Genomic DNA, 16722 nt, shown 5'->3' with positions numbered 1-16722 from the left:
CTGAGTGGGAATACATTTTGAATGTGCTGGTTATTCTAAGCTCCTCATCCAGTCTTTTTGAGATGAAGTGAGCAGACTCAGTCACTGATACAGACACACCACAGACTGCCTGGGGAGGCTGTGCAGTAAACTGAAATCATGGAGTAACCCCTTTTAAACTCTTTTCATCTTCCCTTAAATTTACAGTACTTAAAGTTTAGAAAGAAAGAAAGAAAAAAAAAAGATGATTTTCTGCTGCTGCCTTCTGGAGTATAGAAAGAAAGGGGAAAAGAGACAAAATACAGGCTTTGACTTGAAGCTCCTTCATTTATTTCAGATCTCCTGAGAAAAAGAAAAACAATGACCCTTGCATATATTACATGTACATTTAGTTTCATTTGTCTTTTCATTTTTTCTTAAAGACAATGGGGCCCCAAACAACAATAGTCAACTTTCATCTCCCAAATTTTCTTTCAAGAAATGTATTCCTTATTATTTGTCTGTTATCATTACAACTCTTCCAACAAATTGTACATCACTTAATTTTGGTGATGGTTGTAGCTTATGTGAGTGCCTACTGCATGCAGACAAAAGCTATTAGTCAGGTATATGATATGACTCCCTCCATCAGTCAGAAAGATGTGCTACTTATGTTTCTGTGCTCCTGGAAGCAGCTCCAAAAGACTATTGGAGATTATCGTTCTTCTAATCTTGTAATTAATAAATAAATACATAAAAATTAAGATTTATCCTCTCTACAAAATTTAATTCAGAACAACACATCTGTTGATTTTGTTAAGGACATTCCTTTTGGCATGGGAATTGTTGGCACTTGTATTTGAACTCTTGGCTTGCAAATTCTAAGAGATGAGGTAGTCAGTAAGACTTCAGAGGTTTTGCTTTTGATCTTGTTTTAATGATGTCTATTCACTTTACTGAGAAGTTAATATGTCCTGTTACATTTCCTGCTTTTTTGTTTGGTTTGGGTTTTTCATGGCATGACTTGCTATGTTGACAGGATACTGGTGGGATTTCAAACAGAGAAAAATTTCTTTCTAGGACTTTATTTCAGGGTTCAGGAGGTTAAATTAGATTGTCAATTAATCTAACCAAGGTTAAAATCTAATTTTCTTTAATGTAAAATTCTGTGAGAGGTGTATCAAACCATCCTCACCATGCTTTTGATCATCTTTTTTTTTTTTTTTTTCTGAGAAGGGAAAAGTCTTAATTTTCTTATTTTCTAAAAGGATAATTTTATAGGAAGTTTGAATTTCCCTAGAATTGTTGTCAAAAACTATGTCCACTAAATGTATGCTGTGCAAATAATGAAGTATCTTTCTTGAATTTCCTTAAGCACACACCAATTTCTTTGAAGAATTTAACTCCAGTATAAATAAAAACTTCTCTTTTAAGAAGTGTTGCACAGAAACATCCAAACTCCTGTCTGAAATTATTACAGCAGGTTTCTTTCCTTCCCTCCACATGCTGAGCATACTTATTTGAAGATGTTAGACATATTAAAAAGAATTAAAAAAATACACTGCAAACTATTTCACATAATAAATCATGGTCTAATGGAACATGGCAAAAGAACTCCTAAACATTTCAATAGTCAGCTTCCTTCCTGCTCCTGACAGCTCACAACCAGGAAATCTCAGATGTATCACTGTAAAGGTGGCAAGCTGCCACCTTTTCGTAATTTACTTGCTGTCTCAAGGATGGCAGGTTTTAGTGTTTTGTTAATACTAGAATTTTGTGTTTAGGATTGACAATAACATTTGGGGGGAGGTTATTATAAAAACAACAAAGCACAAGGAAATGTGACACTTGTCTCATGTACATACTAAAAAATTTAACTTTTATTCTTTGGCCTTCTGAGCTATCAACAGGGTGTCGACCAGATACATTGGCATTTTTTTGAAAATTTAGGTTACAGTGAGACATATTCAGGCCATCCATAACATAATCAAAATTGTAAATATCTCCCTAATTCTTATCCATATTCTCAAATACAGACCTCTGTATTGTATTGTATAAAACTATTAATCTGCCATTATCAGGCTTGCATAGTGGGATTATCAGGTTTGCTTAGTGGGATTAATTTTTTTTACCTGGTGAGGTGGCATCCAGTGACCTGTCACTTGACATGTCTGCTCAGCTGCAAACACATTGGTATCGTCAGAAGTTTTGTTGTTATAGGGATGAGTATATCTGACTTGATTGTGCAAGAAAGTTTTACCTTTTACACTGTGAGAGGAGGGAGTAAAAAGTCTTCCTGTGCCTTTCCTCTACCTCTCCCCCTGAGAAAATCCAACAAAAACCTTTATGGGAACAATTTACTGCTTCAGAGTAACTCCTGCTTTCATAGGAATTGTTCTCATAGACCCAGGACATAAAGGGTAATGACCCAAAGACAAGATGACCTCTCCTTGTTATACATAGTAAGAACAAAATTAAAATCTAAACAAGTTCAACGAGATAGAAATTCAGTCTTGTTCCCTGCAAACAGGTGACTGGCAACAAGGTTGTTGTGACCTATCATAAAATCAGAAGGAATTTTTTCAAAGTAATGTGAAGAAAGAGAGAAAATAATTTTCAAATTTTCACCCTCACAGTGTATAGTACAAGACAAGGCCAGTGGCCATCATTTTGTATGGCCATCAACTAACATCCTTGTCAAGTTCAAAGAGTTGGTAGTGGGTCCTCTCACAAGAGAAGAGCTGTAGCATTGATGTGCTGGCATAGCATGCCATGAGAGTATGATCATGCTGGGGTGCTATAGAAGTGGCACTGGAGTTGGATTATTTTTCTTCCATGATTTTCAGTCGGTTTGACGTCCATTACTCCTGTTTGTGACGTGGTTTTGATTCATTTACGTCAGAGAAATGACTGCTATTTTTCATCTCCAGGGTGATGAAGAGGCTAGCCTGGGCTTGCCAATCAGTCCCTTCATGGATCGCTCTGCTCCTCAGCTGGCACACCTCCAGGAATCTTTCATTACTCACATTGTGGGACCACTATGTAACTCCTATGACTCAGCAGGGCTGATGCCAGGGAAATGGATAGAAGATGGTGATGAATCAGGAGACACTGATGAGCACGAAGAGGAAGAAACAGGAGAAATGGAAACTTGTGAAAATACTGAATCCAGTAAGTTATTCACGCTACTGTATTTCAACAGAGCAAGTTTCATATTGTGACCAAAAACTAAGCAGCTGTTTTGTAAAAGCCTAGTGATGGTGAATTGGTCAGGGTCAACATGAACCTCTCCAGAGTTACAGTGATTCGCTGCTGTCCTTGGAGAAGCTGAGATGTAGCCTGTTACATTGCTCATGGAGACATCCCATGGTTTCAGGACTGATACACATTGCTGTTCATATCTAATACTCATTTATACCTTCAGTTGAGGTTACTGGTAATGCATCACCTGTCTTTGCCTGAGACATTTTTAGACTATCTCATATTTTAGACTATCTGAGACATTTTTAGACTATGTTAGACTACAACAATTCCAGTCGAAGAAAGGATGGCTAGGAGAAGATTTTTTTGAGGAAAACACTCAATTTTCATCAGTTAGCATGATGTACAGGAGTAATTGAGTGAGGCTCTGAGATGCTCATCTAGTATCAGAATTTCTAGCAATGGAAGTATTAAAATGGAAATTTCTTCAAGTTAATGTATGGAGGAGAGTAGGGAAAGACTCGACACTGAGCATTGCTGTATTGTGTGCTAGGAGCTGCATCATTTGGCCCTTCTGGCTAATCAGTAACTGTAGTGAAATGAGGCAATCAGGTGTTGCTAATTATGAGGTGGGAGGCGTGAGCTTGTGTTAAGCCCACCTGTGACCAATTAGGGCTGACCCCAGCTGTGCATGAGCAGAATTGGGTGACCAATAAAGGGTGAAGCTCACGCCTCCCACCTTGTAATTAGCAACACCTGATTGCCTCATTTCACTACAAGTAACTAAAACTTGATAGCCTCCTGCTTCTCCTCCAGAAGATTTGTCATACTGGGAGAAAACTTTGAACCTTGAAAGGAGATCTCAGGAACTCATTAGAAGTGCTTGTTTCTTTTACTTCTTTCTGCATGTGTTACCTTTTCCTCTTTTGTGTTCCTCCTCCCTCTTTATTTCCTATTTTTATTTCCTTCCTCCAGGTCATGTTTGTCTCCCTCCCCAATCTCTAATCCTTTTACAAAGCAACTTAGGTGCACTAGTGAAATACTGATACATAGTTTTTTCTCTTAACAGCCTTGCATTTTCTGTTCTTTCCTATATGCTTTTACGCCCTAGTGAGTGCCATTCCTATTTTCCGTTGTGAAACGGAAACAGTAAGATTTGATGGTTGCAATAAGTCACACAAGAACATGGAACTACCATCTGTATCTCCTGATGTGCAGAACTGACCTTTTATCTATAGGAAGATCCAGGGGTATACAGTTTGTATTTAAGATGTCATTGCTGTTGTTCACACATACACACTTGCACATTTTTTAAGTTTAACACGTTGATATACACAAAAAAGCTTTTTTTTTTTTTTTCCTGAGAAGAGTAGACATTAGGTAATATAGCAGACATGGATTTATTTTAGATCACCTGGTAATCTATTAGCTCTGTAATGACAGGCAGAGACACATGTTTCTGTGGCAGATTGGTATTTATGGAATTGTCTGCCAGGGGAAAGTGTATTCCTGTAGCTTATATTGCTGTATCAAAAAGAAAGATAAAAGATATTCTCATATATCCACTGGAGTGTCTAACCTTACTTTGGAATCCTTAGTTTCCTTTCAGGATCTCTGTACTTATTTTCTGTATAACTGGTTGTACAGTCCAACAACACTGGCTTCAGGTTAAAAGCACAGGACATTATTAACTCTTGCCGCATTCAAAACAAATAAATTTTTAGTTGTCTTCTGGCTTATTTTTCAGATTCTACTCTGTAACAGTATGTTACTATGCAACCTGGTGCTACTAGGATCTTTATCTTTTTCAAAACCTTAAAAATTAATGTATCAGAAGTTTTGAAATACCCAAAGAAACTCTTACCACCTTCTTCTTACCAAATGTAGGGTGCTCATCTTCTCAACCATACAAACTTTTCTGCTGGGTTCCTAAATTCTTTGTGACTGTGTGGATCTGAATCAGGAATCTACAGCATCCTTTGTGTCAATACAGGTCATTAGGAATTTGTACCTATCATCAACATAATCTTGGATGTCCTAAACTTTCTTAGTAAAATAATGCATACATACTAAGGGTTTTATAGATGTTGGTGAAGATCTTTTTCTTGATGGAAATCTCTTTTAGAGAGGTATAAATATCATTGTGGTAGAAAGCTCTTCATCTAGGTCCTGAGAACTCACTAAAGTAGCTGAGATAAATCTAAGAGTTTTAAAATCTTAAGTTAGCTTGCAACCTTTTTTATTATGCAGAACCAAAGTTCTGATGCAAGTATAAGAATTAAACAGGCTGAGTCTTTAGTGATTCAGACAAATTTTACCACCACAAGCAAGTGCTCTCTGGTGTCCTCGGAAGAAACAAAATGTGGAGTCACCTGGGAAACCCAGGAGAGAATGTCCCATTGAGGCATTGGCAGGATAGGCACTTCTTATTAGTGCTAAACCTGAATGTTTCCTACAGGGAACCAAGGGCTTTCTAATGAAGGATTGAGTTGGATTTGGTCTGTGCTCAATGAAAAGCTCTTTGTTTCTAGTTCAAAAGCTTCAAGGGCTAAACGTTTTGGATCCTGACACAGACATACTTCAGGCAACCTGCAAATACTAATCCACGCAAATTTATTTGGTACAAAACATTCCTCTACGTCACCTTCTTTAAAAAGGAATCAGATGTTGTCTTTGGAGGACTTATTATTTCAGTTCTGTGACTGTTGTAGCCACTGTTAATGACCTGGGAAAGTTTTCAAGCTTTGTAGGGTTAAGGAGTTAACAATCTGTTTTGGACAAACTATATTCACACAGAAAAAAAAAACCCCACACTTCAGAGAGCAAAACACTTGTAGTGCAGCTGTGCCAGGAATCATGAGAGGGGCAAAAGCATTTGATAAGTGTAACAACAGGGGTCTGATGCTTCAAAACCCAAACCAATCAAACTTCTTAATGATATTTGGCAACATGACTACCTCTTCAGTGATCAGATTCCATTGCCAAAGCAATGAAGTGCTAAGGCTTTAAGGTCACATCCACTGAGATGGTGGAATGGTAAATCTCTGACTTTTAAAAGGGAACATAGGAATAGTTTCCCTCCTTTGATTACTAATGCTTGTTCATTCATTATCCTTCTACAGCTCAGATAAGATGTAAAATGTGTAGAAAAATAAAATCAGGATTTTTTTTTCTAGTACAGTCAGCAGGGATCCACTGGGAGCAGAGCAGGCACAGAATGTTGTGTGCTAGGTTGATCAGAATTTTTAACCAGGTGATAGAAAAAAATGAGCATAAACAGCCCAGCAACAAATAATGCATATCCATTCAATCACTAGATGTCTTTGTGAGGTCCTGTGAGCTCATAGTCAAGGACAGCAAGCAACCTATGACAGGATCAAGCTGTAACATCCTTTTTGCCAGCAGTCTGGCAACCAACAGTGCAGGAAACCATTTTGCTTTCCAAGATGTGTAGAGAGAGTCATAGCTTTCTGAATTTTAAAACTGTTTAAGTTTGTGGGTTTTAAAAAAAACTCTTGGTGCAGTTCCTCTGTGTCACAGTACGCTCTGTCTGCTTCCTGCACTTTCAGTCCTTTTGCCCTCTCTCAGAGAAAAGAGTTTGTTAATGCCACGTGGTATTTTACAGGAAAGAAGACATTCAAGAGGAGGAAAATCTACTGTCAGATCACTCAGCACCTGCTTCAGAACCATAAAATGTGGAAGAAAGTAATTGAGGACGAGGAGAGGTTATCTGGGACAGAGAAGCAAGGTGCGGAGCCGTCCACGCTGCACCAATCTTCCGAACAAATCCAAGCCATCAGGGAAGAGGAGGAGGAGAAGGGGAAGCCCAAGAGGGATGAAGAGGAGAACACAACTGTAGAACCGAATCAATGACAATATTTACAGCAGTATTTTAAGAAAGATTGACTTGTGCACAGACTCTTTCTCAAGCCAGCACAGCATTTAGACACTACACTGTAGAAGTATGGGATAATGCGCCTACAGCTGTTTAATTTGTTTCTCCTTCCTTTTTATGGTGAGGTACCTTGTTTTAACTTGTATGCTCAAGGAAGCTTTCACACTGCGACACCGGCTTTTACAGACTTTCTTTAAAGAGATCCGGGGATGGGTGGAATTATATAAATATATATAGAGAGAGACAGGGTTATTGGCTGCGCACTTCAGCAAAATACATTTAATGATATATTATGGTCACTGTGATATTTACAGAAGAAAGTTATCTAAGGAAATGCTGCTTCTAAAGCACGTTTGCAGTTAATAGTAAGGTACCAGTTAAGTAGCTTTTGCTCTTAATGCTGAGGGTTAAAAGTTCCAAAGCTTTGTATGAATGCTGATACATCCTGCCAACATCTGTGTGTCTGTGGGTGGGTGTTTGCGAGTGTGAGTGGAAGTAACACAATGCAGCATAGTTTGAGTTGTTACTATGCCAGCTGTAGCACATGTTCCAATGTAGGATGACAAACAGAAGACCTGAATTTTAGAGAATTTGTGCCTGCAAGGGAGTTGGAGGGCATTTTGAGGAGCTTTGTGCTGCTGCAGGCAGCAGCCTTCCAGCAGGGGCTGCAGGGCCAAGGGCTGCTTGCCTGGCCCCCAGCGCAGAGTCCTCTGCCTCTCCCTCTTCTACACTTGCCAGACTGCTGGCAAAAAGGATGTGCCAGGCAATTTTTCCTGGCTTCTGTATGCTTCAGAGTGTGTGTATGGCCGTGTGGGGCAGTGTGTGTGTTTGGGCAGGAGAGAGCAGAGAGCAAATGTGTGTACATACTCGGAAACCAGAGGCACGCTGTCATCTTCCTACCCTAACCTTATGCCTCCGTGCATCAGTGGCCAAATATATCATTTAGGAACCAAGCTACACTACATCTCTTGAGAGCAAAAGATGGGGAGTGTGGGGGCCATGCCCTTCCTCAAAATAAAAGGCAAATGATGCATTAGGAGCAGTGTGGGGACAGGTGCCAGTCCTGTATTGGCTGGACAATCACATGTCTCAGCAACCACTCGCATGAGTTTCAGAGAACTTGGTTTTTCAGTGCGAGGTGCTGGATGGGAGCAGTTTGTTGCTAGCATTCTGCTTAGAAACAGTGTGTTTGATCCCACCAACATATTTTTTTTCTTTTTTTTTTTTCTTTAAGGAAAAGGAAAAGATCGGGCCTGTAAAAAGATGAGATCTTTTTTTCTTTTTTTTTTTTTTTTTGTGTTGTTTATTTGTTTTCTCTGTTGTTTATGCTGTGAGCCAAATGTCTATTTAAAAGGTTGGATATTCACTTTCAATATTTTATTTCACGATATTATATTTGTCAATGATTAGCTATCTAGATGTAAATATGGAAAAATTTTTATGGATTCCTGTAGATAATGATATCTTTAAGAAAAAAAAAAAAAAAAGAAAAAGAAAAAAAGGGAAAAGTTTTTTTGTAAAGCTAATTTTTTAAGAAATAAATACAAAAGCATTTTTATACAGTGTAGCCATTTCCAAACCCAGCAAATAAGGTCTTGAGTAATTTATATAGACTGTTCTGGGAAGCCAGTGGTCTACAGTATCAAGGCTTTAAGATATTCTTTTGGAGACTGGCAGCGCCAACCAATACCACACAATTTAGTTTCATGCCCCCCAAAAGAATTTATATATATGAAGTTCAGTATCTCTCAAAAAGGATTTGAGTACCTATCCTTTTTATATTTTGATCCCACAGCCCCTTGCCAAGAAGAGGATTGCTTGTGTAAGAATGCTTGTGAAAGAAAGAGTTTGTAGGAGAAGTTCTTTCTATATTAAATTTCTTATATTGCACCCATCACTTCTTGCTATTGTTATGCGTTCAGCATATTTCATGATCCTATTGATTCCTACCCAATAATCTTGTAAAACATTCTCTATCAAAGTTGATCAGTGTGTGTGTTATCACTTAAGAGTTTCTTTGTGCTTTGGTGTTTCTGTCAGAGTGAGCTTTCATGGGGAAACAGGATTTTGGTTTCTTATAGGTTGCATTTGCCTGATGCCATCCCTTCCTACTCTTACCAGTAGAGAAGGTATTTGCCTTTTGACAGAGTGACTCCAGAGTGTGGCACTGAATGCTCTCATCGGCAGAAATATTGAATAAGTGTTTTGCAGTGAAATCAGAAAAGCCAAGGTCCTGATTGCGCTATTATTTTTTGAGGGAAAGGATATTGCAGTATTAATTTTCAAAAGAAAAAAAAAAATGTCTCCAAGATCTCAGCAAGTCTCCATCAGCTCCAGCTGTCACTGTTTTCACACCTCTTCAGTCACTTTGAATAATCATTTTATTTGGGATTTTCTTGTACAAGCAATATGCAAACCTTATAGTATGAGAAGATTTTAATATTCCTCATTCTGTCCTTTAATATTAAACTTACAGAGATGATTTAAAATGTCACATCTCCAAGGCATTTTTTTCTCCATTTTGAGGGCATGATCACTGGGACTGGATTATTCTTGATTTTTATATTGCCTTTGCTACAAAAAGAAAAAAAAAGGTATTGCAGAAAGGGTTAGTGGGCACTCAGTTGGTAAAATAACAGAGAGATATTCAAGAATGAGGCAAAATCTTGCACATAGTCCTCTAAATAGGCATATATAGGGTTGAAATAAGAAAATTAGCCTAAAACTGTGCTGACATGGAATTATATTTTTCCTATTCATAATTTTTGGTTGCCATTAGGTAAAATCAGTTTCAGGTTCTGATTTATTAAGTTTTCTCTCTATATTGCCAATGCAGCTGTCACAGATTGCTACTGCATTGCTATACAAGCTGTTTGTGGGTACAGTTTGATTAGCTTGGGTCTTTTACAGTGAAAGAATTGCTGACAGGCTTAAAATTGGAAAGTTTGTTGGTTTTCTCCAACCAGGGAGAAGCTAAAATAGCTGGGAGTGGTTAAAGTGGTAAAAAGCTGAATAACAGAAACCAGTTTCTGCAGATATCTGCAGATATTAGTCCTTCTTTCAATCTTTGCAGTGCATTTCTGATAGGCAGTGATCAGAAAATTTCCCACGTTGGCTTAAATATAACCCACCAATAAAAAATGCCAGAGAGATTTTATATCAAACATGTGAATACCATGTGTGTTTCTTTTTTTTTTTTAAGTAGGTAATGAAGCAGGTAACTTTTTTGTTTGCTTTGGTTTTGGTTTTAATGTTTTCTGTTCCAAAGGAGGAAAAACTTTTGATCTGCAGTAGCAGCAACCTTTCAGGTGAGATATTTACAATGGTAAAAAAAAAAAAAAAAAAAAAAAGGTTTGTATTTTATCTTTCAGTTCTTTAAAAACAGATAGAAAAATAGAAAAAGACTGGATTATTTTTCCAATTGGCTTTTTCGTTTTCTTCACTGTAATGTCACTTGGTGACTGATCCTGTTCCTTTCTAGTCCAGGAGAAGTTTGCTGTTCCCTGAAGTAGAGATCTTCTTGCAGTGCTTGCAGCTCCCGACACAGTGATAAAAGCACTCTGCCTGTCATGTAATTGTCACATATTATCTCTTTTGTCCCCATATTCTCATTGTGCTTGGTAGTCACATGCTATGTAACATAGAATATAACTTTGCTTATCATGCTTGTGTTGCAGAAAGAGCGTATGGAAGTAGAGAGTGTGAAAGGCCCAAACTGTTTATTCCCTTTTCTTTTAGAAGGAGCCTGAGACTTGAGTTTCCTTCAGAATTGTCACAGAAAGTAGAATGCAGTTTGGAGAATCCAAGGTTCTTGCAAAACTGAGCAACAGTCAGCAGTACAGTCTGTGAGGACTTCCCAGCCCATGCCCCAGTCCAGGCACATTTTCACCTTGTGTTGTGCTCGTGCTGCCGAGTTGTGAGCTGAGTAGGTGTGAGGTAGCTGTCAGCTTGAGTACTCAGCTGCCTGAGCCCCACCAGGTTTTAGTGGGACTTGGGATCCTAGAAAATTTTCTCTATTTTTAAAATGAGCCTCAGACACTTGTGGAAATTTTGCCATAGTAGAACGCAGCAAGCGGTTTGTGGTTGGTCCCAAATATTAATGAAGTATTTGTGCAAAGTCTCATTAATTATCAGGCACATTCTCCTTGGTCTCTGTGGTGTGATCATGTGCTGGTGTATTTGCTGTTGATGAAAATGGTTGCAGGTTTGAGTCCACCCTCTGACATGCTGACTTCATAAAAAAAAAAAAAACAAAAAAAACCAGGATAATTGCAATTACTTTTGCACAACTTGTTTAAGGAGGAAAGGTTGCAAGCAAGAGATGAGAATTTCTTGAGCATCCCCCAGATTCATGGGTGGAAGTTTAGGTTGAGGTACATGACTCTCCCAGACCTGCTGCAGGCACTGCATCTGTGAGGCAGGTGCAGAAGGTTTCTTGCTATTTCCAGTCTTGGACCTGGATGCTGGCCTGAAACCTCAGGTATTCCTCAGCTGGAAGCACAGCACTGGTGTAATTAGTCCTGGGGTTTATGAGGTTAAAGACAGGGAGAAAGGCAAACTGACAATTTGTAGGAAAAAGAAGAGGAAATCTTAGTCCAGTATGAAACAGGCTTTGTGCAACACACTGAATTTTCTTTAGTTTTCTATCAAAATCAAGTGTAATCCCACTGGAATGAAGTAAACAATGAATTTTTGGGGTTTTGATTACTGTTTTATGTTGCAGCATTGGTCAAAATGGTGGCAGCATTAATGATAATTTTTCCCATTAAGTAGGGTGGGGAAATCTCTTTTTTTTTTTCTTCTATACTTTCAGGTGAATCAACAAATAAAGAGTGTCCAGGCCTCCTGAAGAAATTGCATGTTCACTGTTTTTGAACAGATGTGGGAATAATTGAAATTAGGTGACAGGTCTCAAGCAGTCCTTGGAAGAGCTAGGAAAAAATACTGATTATTGGAGACAAAAGCTGAATTAGAGCAAGATAACATCAGTACTGTTGAGTGCACCTTAGTATGATAAATCTATATTTGAATTTCATCCCTTTCCTTTAGCAAAACAACATTCCTCTGGAGGTAAATCAAAGGCAGGGTTTTAGCCCCTGCTGTGGTAGTTATTGAATCTCAGCATTGGAGGGAGCACTGTGACTCCATTTACATCCTAATTATAATTTATTCAGAGGCCATTAGTAGCTTTTTCCTGGCAGGGGGGGGTCTTAATAAAAAAAACACTACGTCTCCTCCAGAGGACTTGGGCATCACCTGTGTCAACGCTCTCTTGACTTCTTAGGATGATCCAAGCTGCTCAGGAGCTTGCAGGCAGGAGTGTGTAACTGAAGAGTCCATTTTCACAGTGACAAAAATGGGCAAAAGCTCAAGCTAGTCAACAATACTTCTTTGATAAAGCTGAAATAAGGATAAGCATTGTGCAGTCTGAAAGCTTGCCAGCATCACTGGAGGTGTACACAAACATTGCACAAGTAAAACTGTTTCTTCTGGCAGGTGATGAGTTCAGGTAAAACCAGCTGGCCTTGGCTGTGGTCTGTCAAGCTGAATGATCTAGTAAACTAATTTTTAAATGCAGTATTATAATTCCTCCTCATTAAAGAAAACTTTGCTTGATGCTAAAGTGGGAAGAAAAAATTATAATACTTATTTCAGTTGAGCTGTTTGGGTGGGTAGCCCATGACAGTTGTTTCTTAGTTCCAAAGCTGAGCTCCTGATATGTCCAAAGTGTAGAAATGGGACAACAGGTGAGAGACTTGTTCTGCTGTGGATGGTGTATGGGATCTGTGTGCACCAAGTAGCACCATTTAAATCTGCAGGTGTGGAAAGTGGTGTATCCCAGCAGTGAATTAGACCAGGAAATCCAAATATTTCTAGTTTCAATCTGTGTTGGAAGCATAAGAGCAGGTAGAAAGGACTTTGCCACAGCTGCAGACCATATATACTGTTATGGTTGAATTCTCTTGACCTGATTCAAAGATCACAGAAATCAGATTGAATGAGCAAAACACAGCCCAGACTGTGGATCCAGGCAGGCAGGTGTGTGTTAGCTTGCATTTCCTCAGGCTCACTGAGGAGGATTTGCCCATTGGCCTGCAGGTGTTGTGAGGTTCCAGGGGCACAGCACAGGTGGGAGGAAAAGAAAAAATGTCAAATATCAGAGGGTTATTTTCCAAGTAGCTATAGAAATACCTTAGAGTGATGTAATCCAAGCCTGCACTCACCTCTCCATGGTTAGCTCACAGAGAAAGCCCTGAGGTAGCGTGGCTAGATGCTCTGTCTTCCTTTACCACAGTGAAGACTTAGAAGCAATGCTTGTGAATCAGAAGTTGCTCTTAATTTCTAAATTTTTATTTCAAGGAGATTGATGATTTTAGATTTTGTTGTTGGTTTTTTTTCTTCCCTGACCCTAGCCAATTTTTCCCCACGCTTTCAAAAAAAGATCAGAGAGAAAACACTTTGGGCTTTGCCATGCATGTACATACTATTTTAGGTAGAAAGCCCATCCTGTTAAAGCTGTCTTTCCTTTTCAAAACTCCTGCCTGATTCTGATACACAATGAAAACCATTTTGAATGCAAAACTTTCAATTTTAGATGTTTGTAAACCCTAATACAATATTGCAGATGGTGTCCTAAAAGATCAAAGACAGCATTTATAACTGCTGTGTGGTGTTGATGGTATTTTTAATGTTTCAACCATGTCAGCATACACTTGGTCATTACTTTTCTGACATTAAGTCTTCTTTTTCTTGCATAATCAATATAAGATGTTTGCATGAGAGAACGTAATTTAAGTTCACTTTTTTAAAAGACGTGATTCATACTGTAGGTTATATTTGTTTAACAGATTAATGTTTTCACTGACAGATGGCAGTTCTTTTTCTTTTTAGTGCTCTTGGTAGAAGAACATCTAGGACATCTTCCAACAGAAACACTTTTTGTAACCTTTGTCTCCAGTAGTGGAAGTTGTACCTTTCAAAAATAATTATTTTCCAATACGATTTGGCCATCTGGGTAACAATATGCAGGTATGTATATCACATATAAGATGTGATGTTAAAAAAACCCAAACAAACAAACAACAAGAAAGTGATACCCTTTTAGTGAAAGTATTCAAGAAAATAATTTAGTCAAAAAGTCAAAACAACTTCTGAATTCAAATTTTGCCTATGTCAATGTAGTTGAAGCACTTGACCCCCCACTAGACTTTGGGGCCAAAGTGTACAAATATTGGATCTGAGGAATTTGGTCATCTTACATCCTATCCTATGAGGTTTGACTCCTAGCCTTGGACCTCAAGGCACTGAACCTCAGACACAATGATTCTATGATGCTCATTCAGACTTTGCTCTAGAAGCAAGTTTCTGCAGCTCACCCAAATACTTCAAAATTAATCCCTCCTTGATTTTTTTCCACTTCAAAAGATGAGAGAAAGGGGAGAAATGTCATTTTATATGGCTCTATTTGAAAAGAGTTTTGTGTACCTTTATAATTCTTTTGAAGCAATATTTTCAAAAATTACTGCCAGCCAAAGTGGCAATGCAGAGAAGTGCCATCTTGTTCAGGATTTGTACACACCAGTTTTTAACACAGTGTTCTTTTCACGAAGTACTACATACGTTAATTTATATTTATATATTGTCAATATTGTTGTAACCAAGCTTCTCCTTTTTAAACACTTCAGGAACAAGGCCTTGTATTTTTAGGTGATTTTCATAAACAGAATAATTCTTTTCCTTTCACTAGTATCTTGCACTTGATACATGTAGCAATACTTAATATATTCTCTTCACAAGTATTTGTTAAGTGATTTAGTTAATGGCTGATAAATGTTTTGTACAAAATAGATTCTGTACAGGAAAAAAAAATCTTTTAGATAAACATTATTTATTTTTACTGTTTTGTAAGTTAGACACTATAATGAAGCTCCTTTTTGCCAGAATTACTGGAAGTGCCTCTTGGTAAAATGTATTATACAGTAAATACGTATTCAAAATTATTAGAAATACTTGTCACAAAATGAACAATGTGGATGTTGCAATGTGAAGACAATTGTACAACATAAATATAATTCTGTGGTATCCTGTTTGCTGTGTTTCTTCTTCCTTTATTGAGCACATTTTCTTTTGGTAGCCAGCTTTTGATTTAAGCACCAGACTGCAAATGACCAGTCTTCAAACTCTGATTCAAATCCGTTAAAACTCATAGAGATTGAATTACCAATTATTTGGTGGTATTACCCTGCTTGGTATGTGTTAGTGACCCATATTCTTACTCACTGGCAACCAATAACCTGAAACTTTTGCCACCAGAATTCTGCACTTTATTCCAGATCTCTAATAAATCCCATTTTAAATTCTGTGTGGCTCAACCAATCTGTGGAAGGCCTCATTTTAAACTTCTTAAACATCCTTCTTTAATGATGGTAAATATTTTGACATCCAGCATTTTTGTATTTTTCAGTTCAAGAAATATGAAACATACTGATTGAATGTGGTACTGTTCAGCCATAGTAATACAGGGTGACTAATGCTTTCAGAGAAAATTAAATTAGTTACCTTAACAGTGTTTACTTATTAATCACAGAAGTAATTTGTTAAAGTGGGACATCAGGAAGTGAAATCAATTTTCTTGCATGTTATATTGGTAAGTATACTGTCATTTTTCAGTGCAAGATTTTTCTAGTCAATTAGGTGGGCTAGGACTGACATTTAAGCTGCTTTTGCTCACTTTCTATAATTAAAACTATCTTATAGCTTTCTAATTTTTTTTCTTACCTGCTCTCATCAAAGACCTGGAGAGCTTTTCAGCCAATCTATTTGAAATGACTGTGTACAAATTCTCTGCCTCAACTGTTTATTCACAGCCTATTTTTCTGTAACTTAAAAATCAGCAGATATCAAAACATCGAAAAGCATCAGCTGCATATCTGTTAGCTTTGAAGTTCCATCAGTTTATTTGTCCTCTGGCTTGAATCCTGAAAGGCAAAAATGTAAGGAAATGTGCACCAGGCAGTGATTCGGATGGTATTAGCTGGGATCATTGCCAGCAGGAAAGTAAAATATGGTTATACCTATTTTCATAGAATTGCTCTTAAGACTGTCCCAAACACTTCATAACTCCCCAGCATGGGGATTGTTTGATCCAGAGATTTACAGCTGCCCACAGAAAAGTATGCAACTGGGATAGTGAAGAGCTCTTCTCCTTCAGTATTCCTCCTCAAGAGGAATAGGGGCTACCAAGAATGCACTTATCTTTGAAAATCACCCAACTTGCTCTGGAGCTCTTCAAACAGCAAGAGGTTCCCATGGGAAGAGATGAACAATAAAACCCTGATCAGATGCAGGCAATCTGCTAATGAGACCACCCATGAGGATGCCTCTCCTGGGGTTCTGGTAAAACCTAGAGGAGGCCATGACTCTCAGACAGTAGCAGCTCAATTAAATGTTGCATTTTCTAGGTGTTCGAATTACACTCAATTGCCCAGACAAATCCGCTTGCCTAAAATCATTTAAATTGTTTCACACACACTGAAAAAGGAGGGAAAAAAAGAAAAAAGAGAAAAGAAAAAAGAAAAAAAAAAAAAAGGAAGGAAAAAATTAGATATTGAAATATCAGATAACTTTTTTCACTCTATTTAGCAATGCTTCCATTAACATTTCTTCAA

The 16722-nt window shown here is 37.9% G+C and overlaps 1 protein-coding gene across 2 annotated transcripts in view; it reads left to right on the top strand.

The window, feature by feature from the left end:
- Positions 1–15136, top strand: part of PDE3A (phosphodiesterase 3A) — a 244362-nt gene extending 229226 nt beyond the window's left edge. The window contains exons 15-16 of one of the 2 annotated variants that reach the window (XM_030446873.1): positions 2889–3129; positions 6785–15136. In XM_030446873.1, coding sequence (XP_030302733.1) covers positions 2889–3129; positions 6785–7032 — 489 coding nt within the window. In that variant the 3' untranslated portion in view covers positions 7033–15136. The remainder of the gene's footprint in view (positions 1–2888; positions 3130–6784) is intronic. The other variant, XM_030446866.1, reaches the window with a different exon arrangement.
- The last annotated feature ends 1586 nt before the right edge of the window (positions 15137–16722 follow it).

This window comes from Calypte anna, chromosome 1, assembly GCF_003957555.1.
Source record: "Calypte anna isolate BGI_N300 chromosome 1, bCalAnn1_v1.p, whole genome shotgun sequence".
Classification (NCBI taxonomy): Eukaryota; Metazoa; Chordata; class Aves; order Apodiformes; family Trochilidae; genus Calypte; species Calypte anna.
This window is presented reverse-complemented; position numbering and strand designations above follow the sequence as displayed.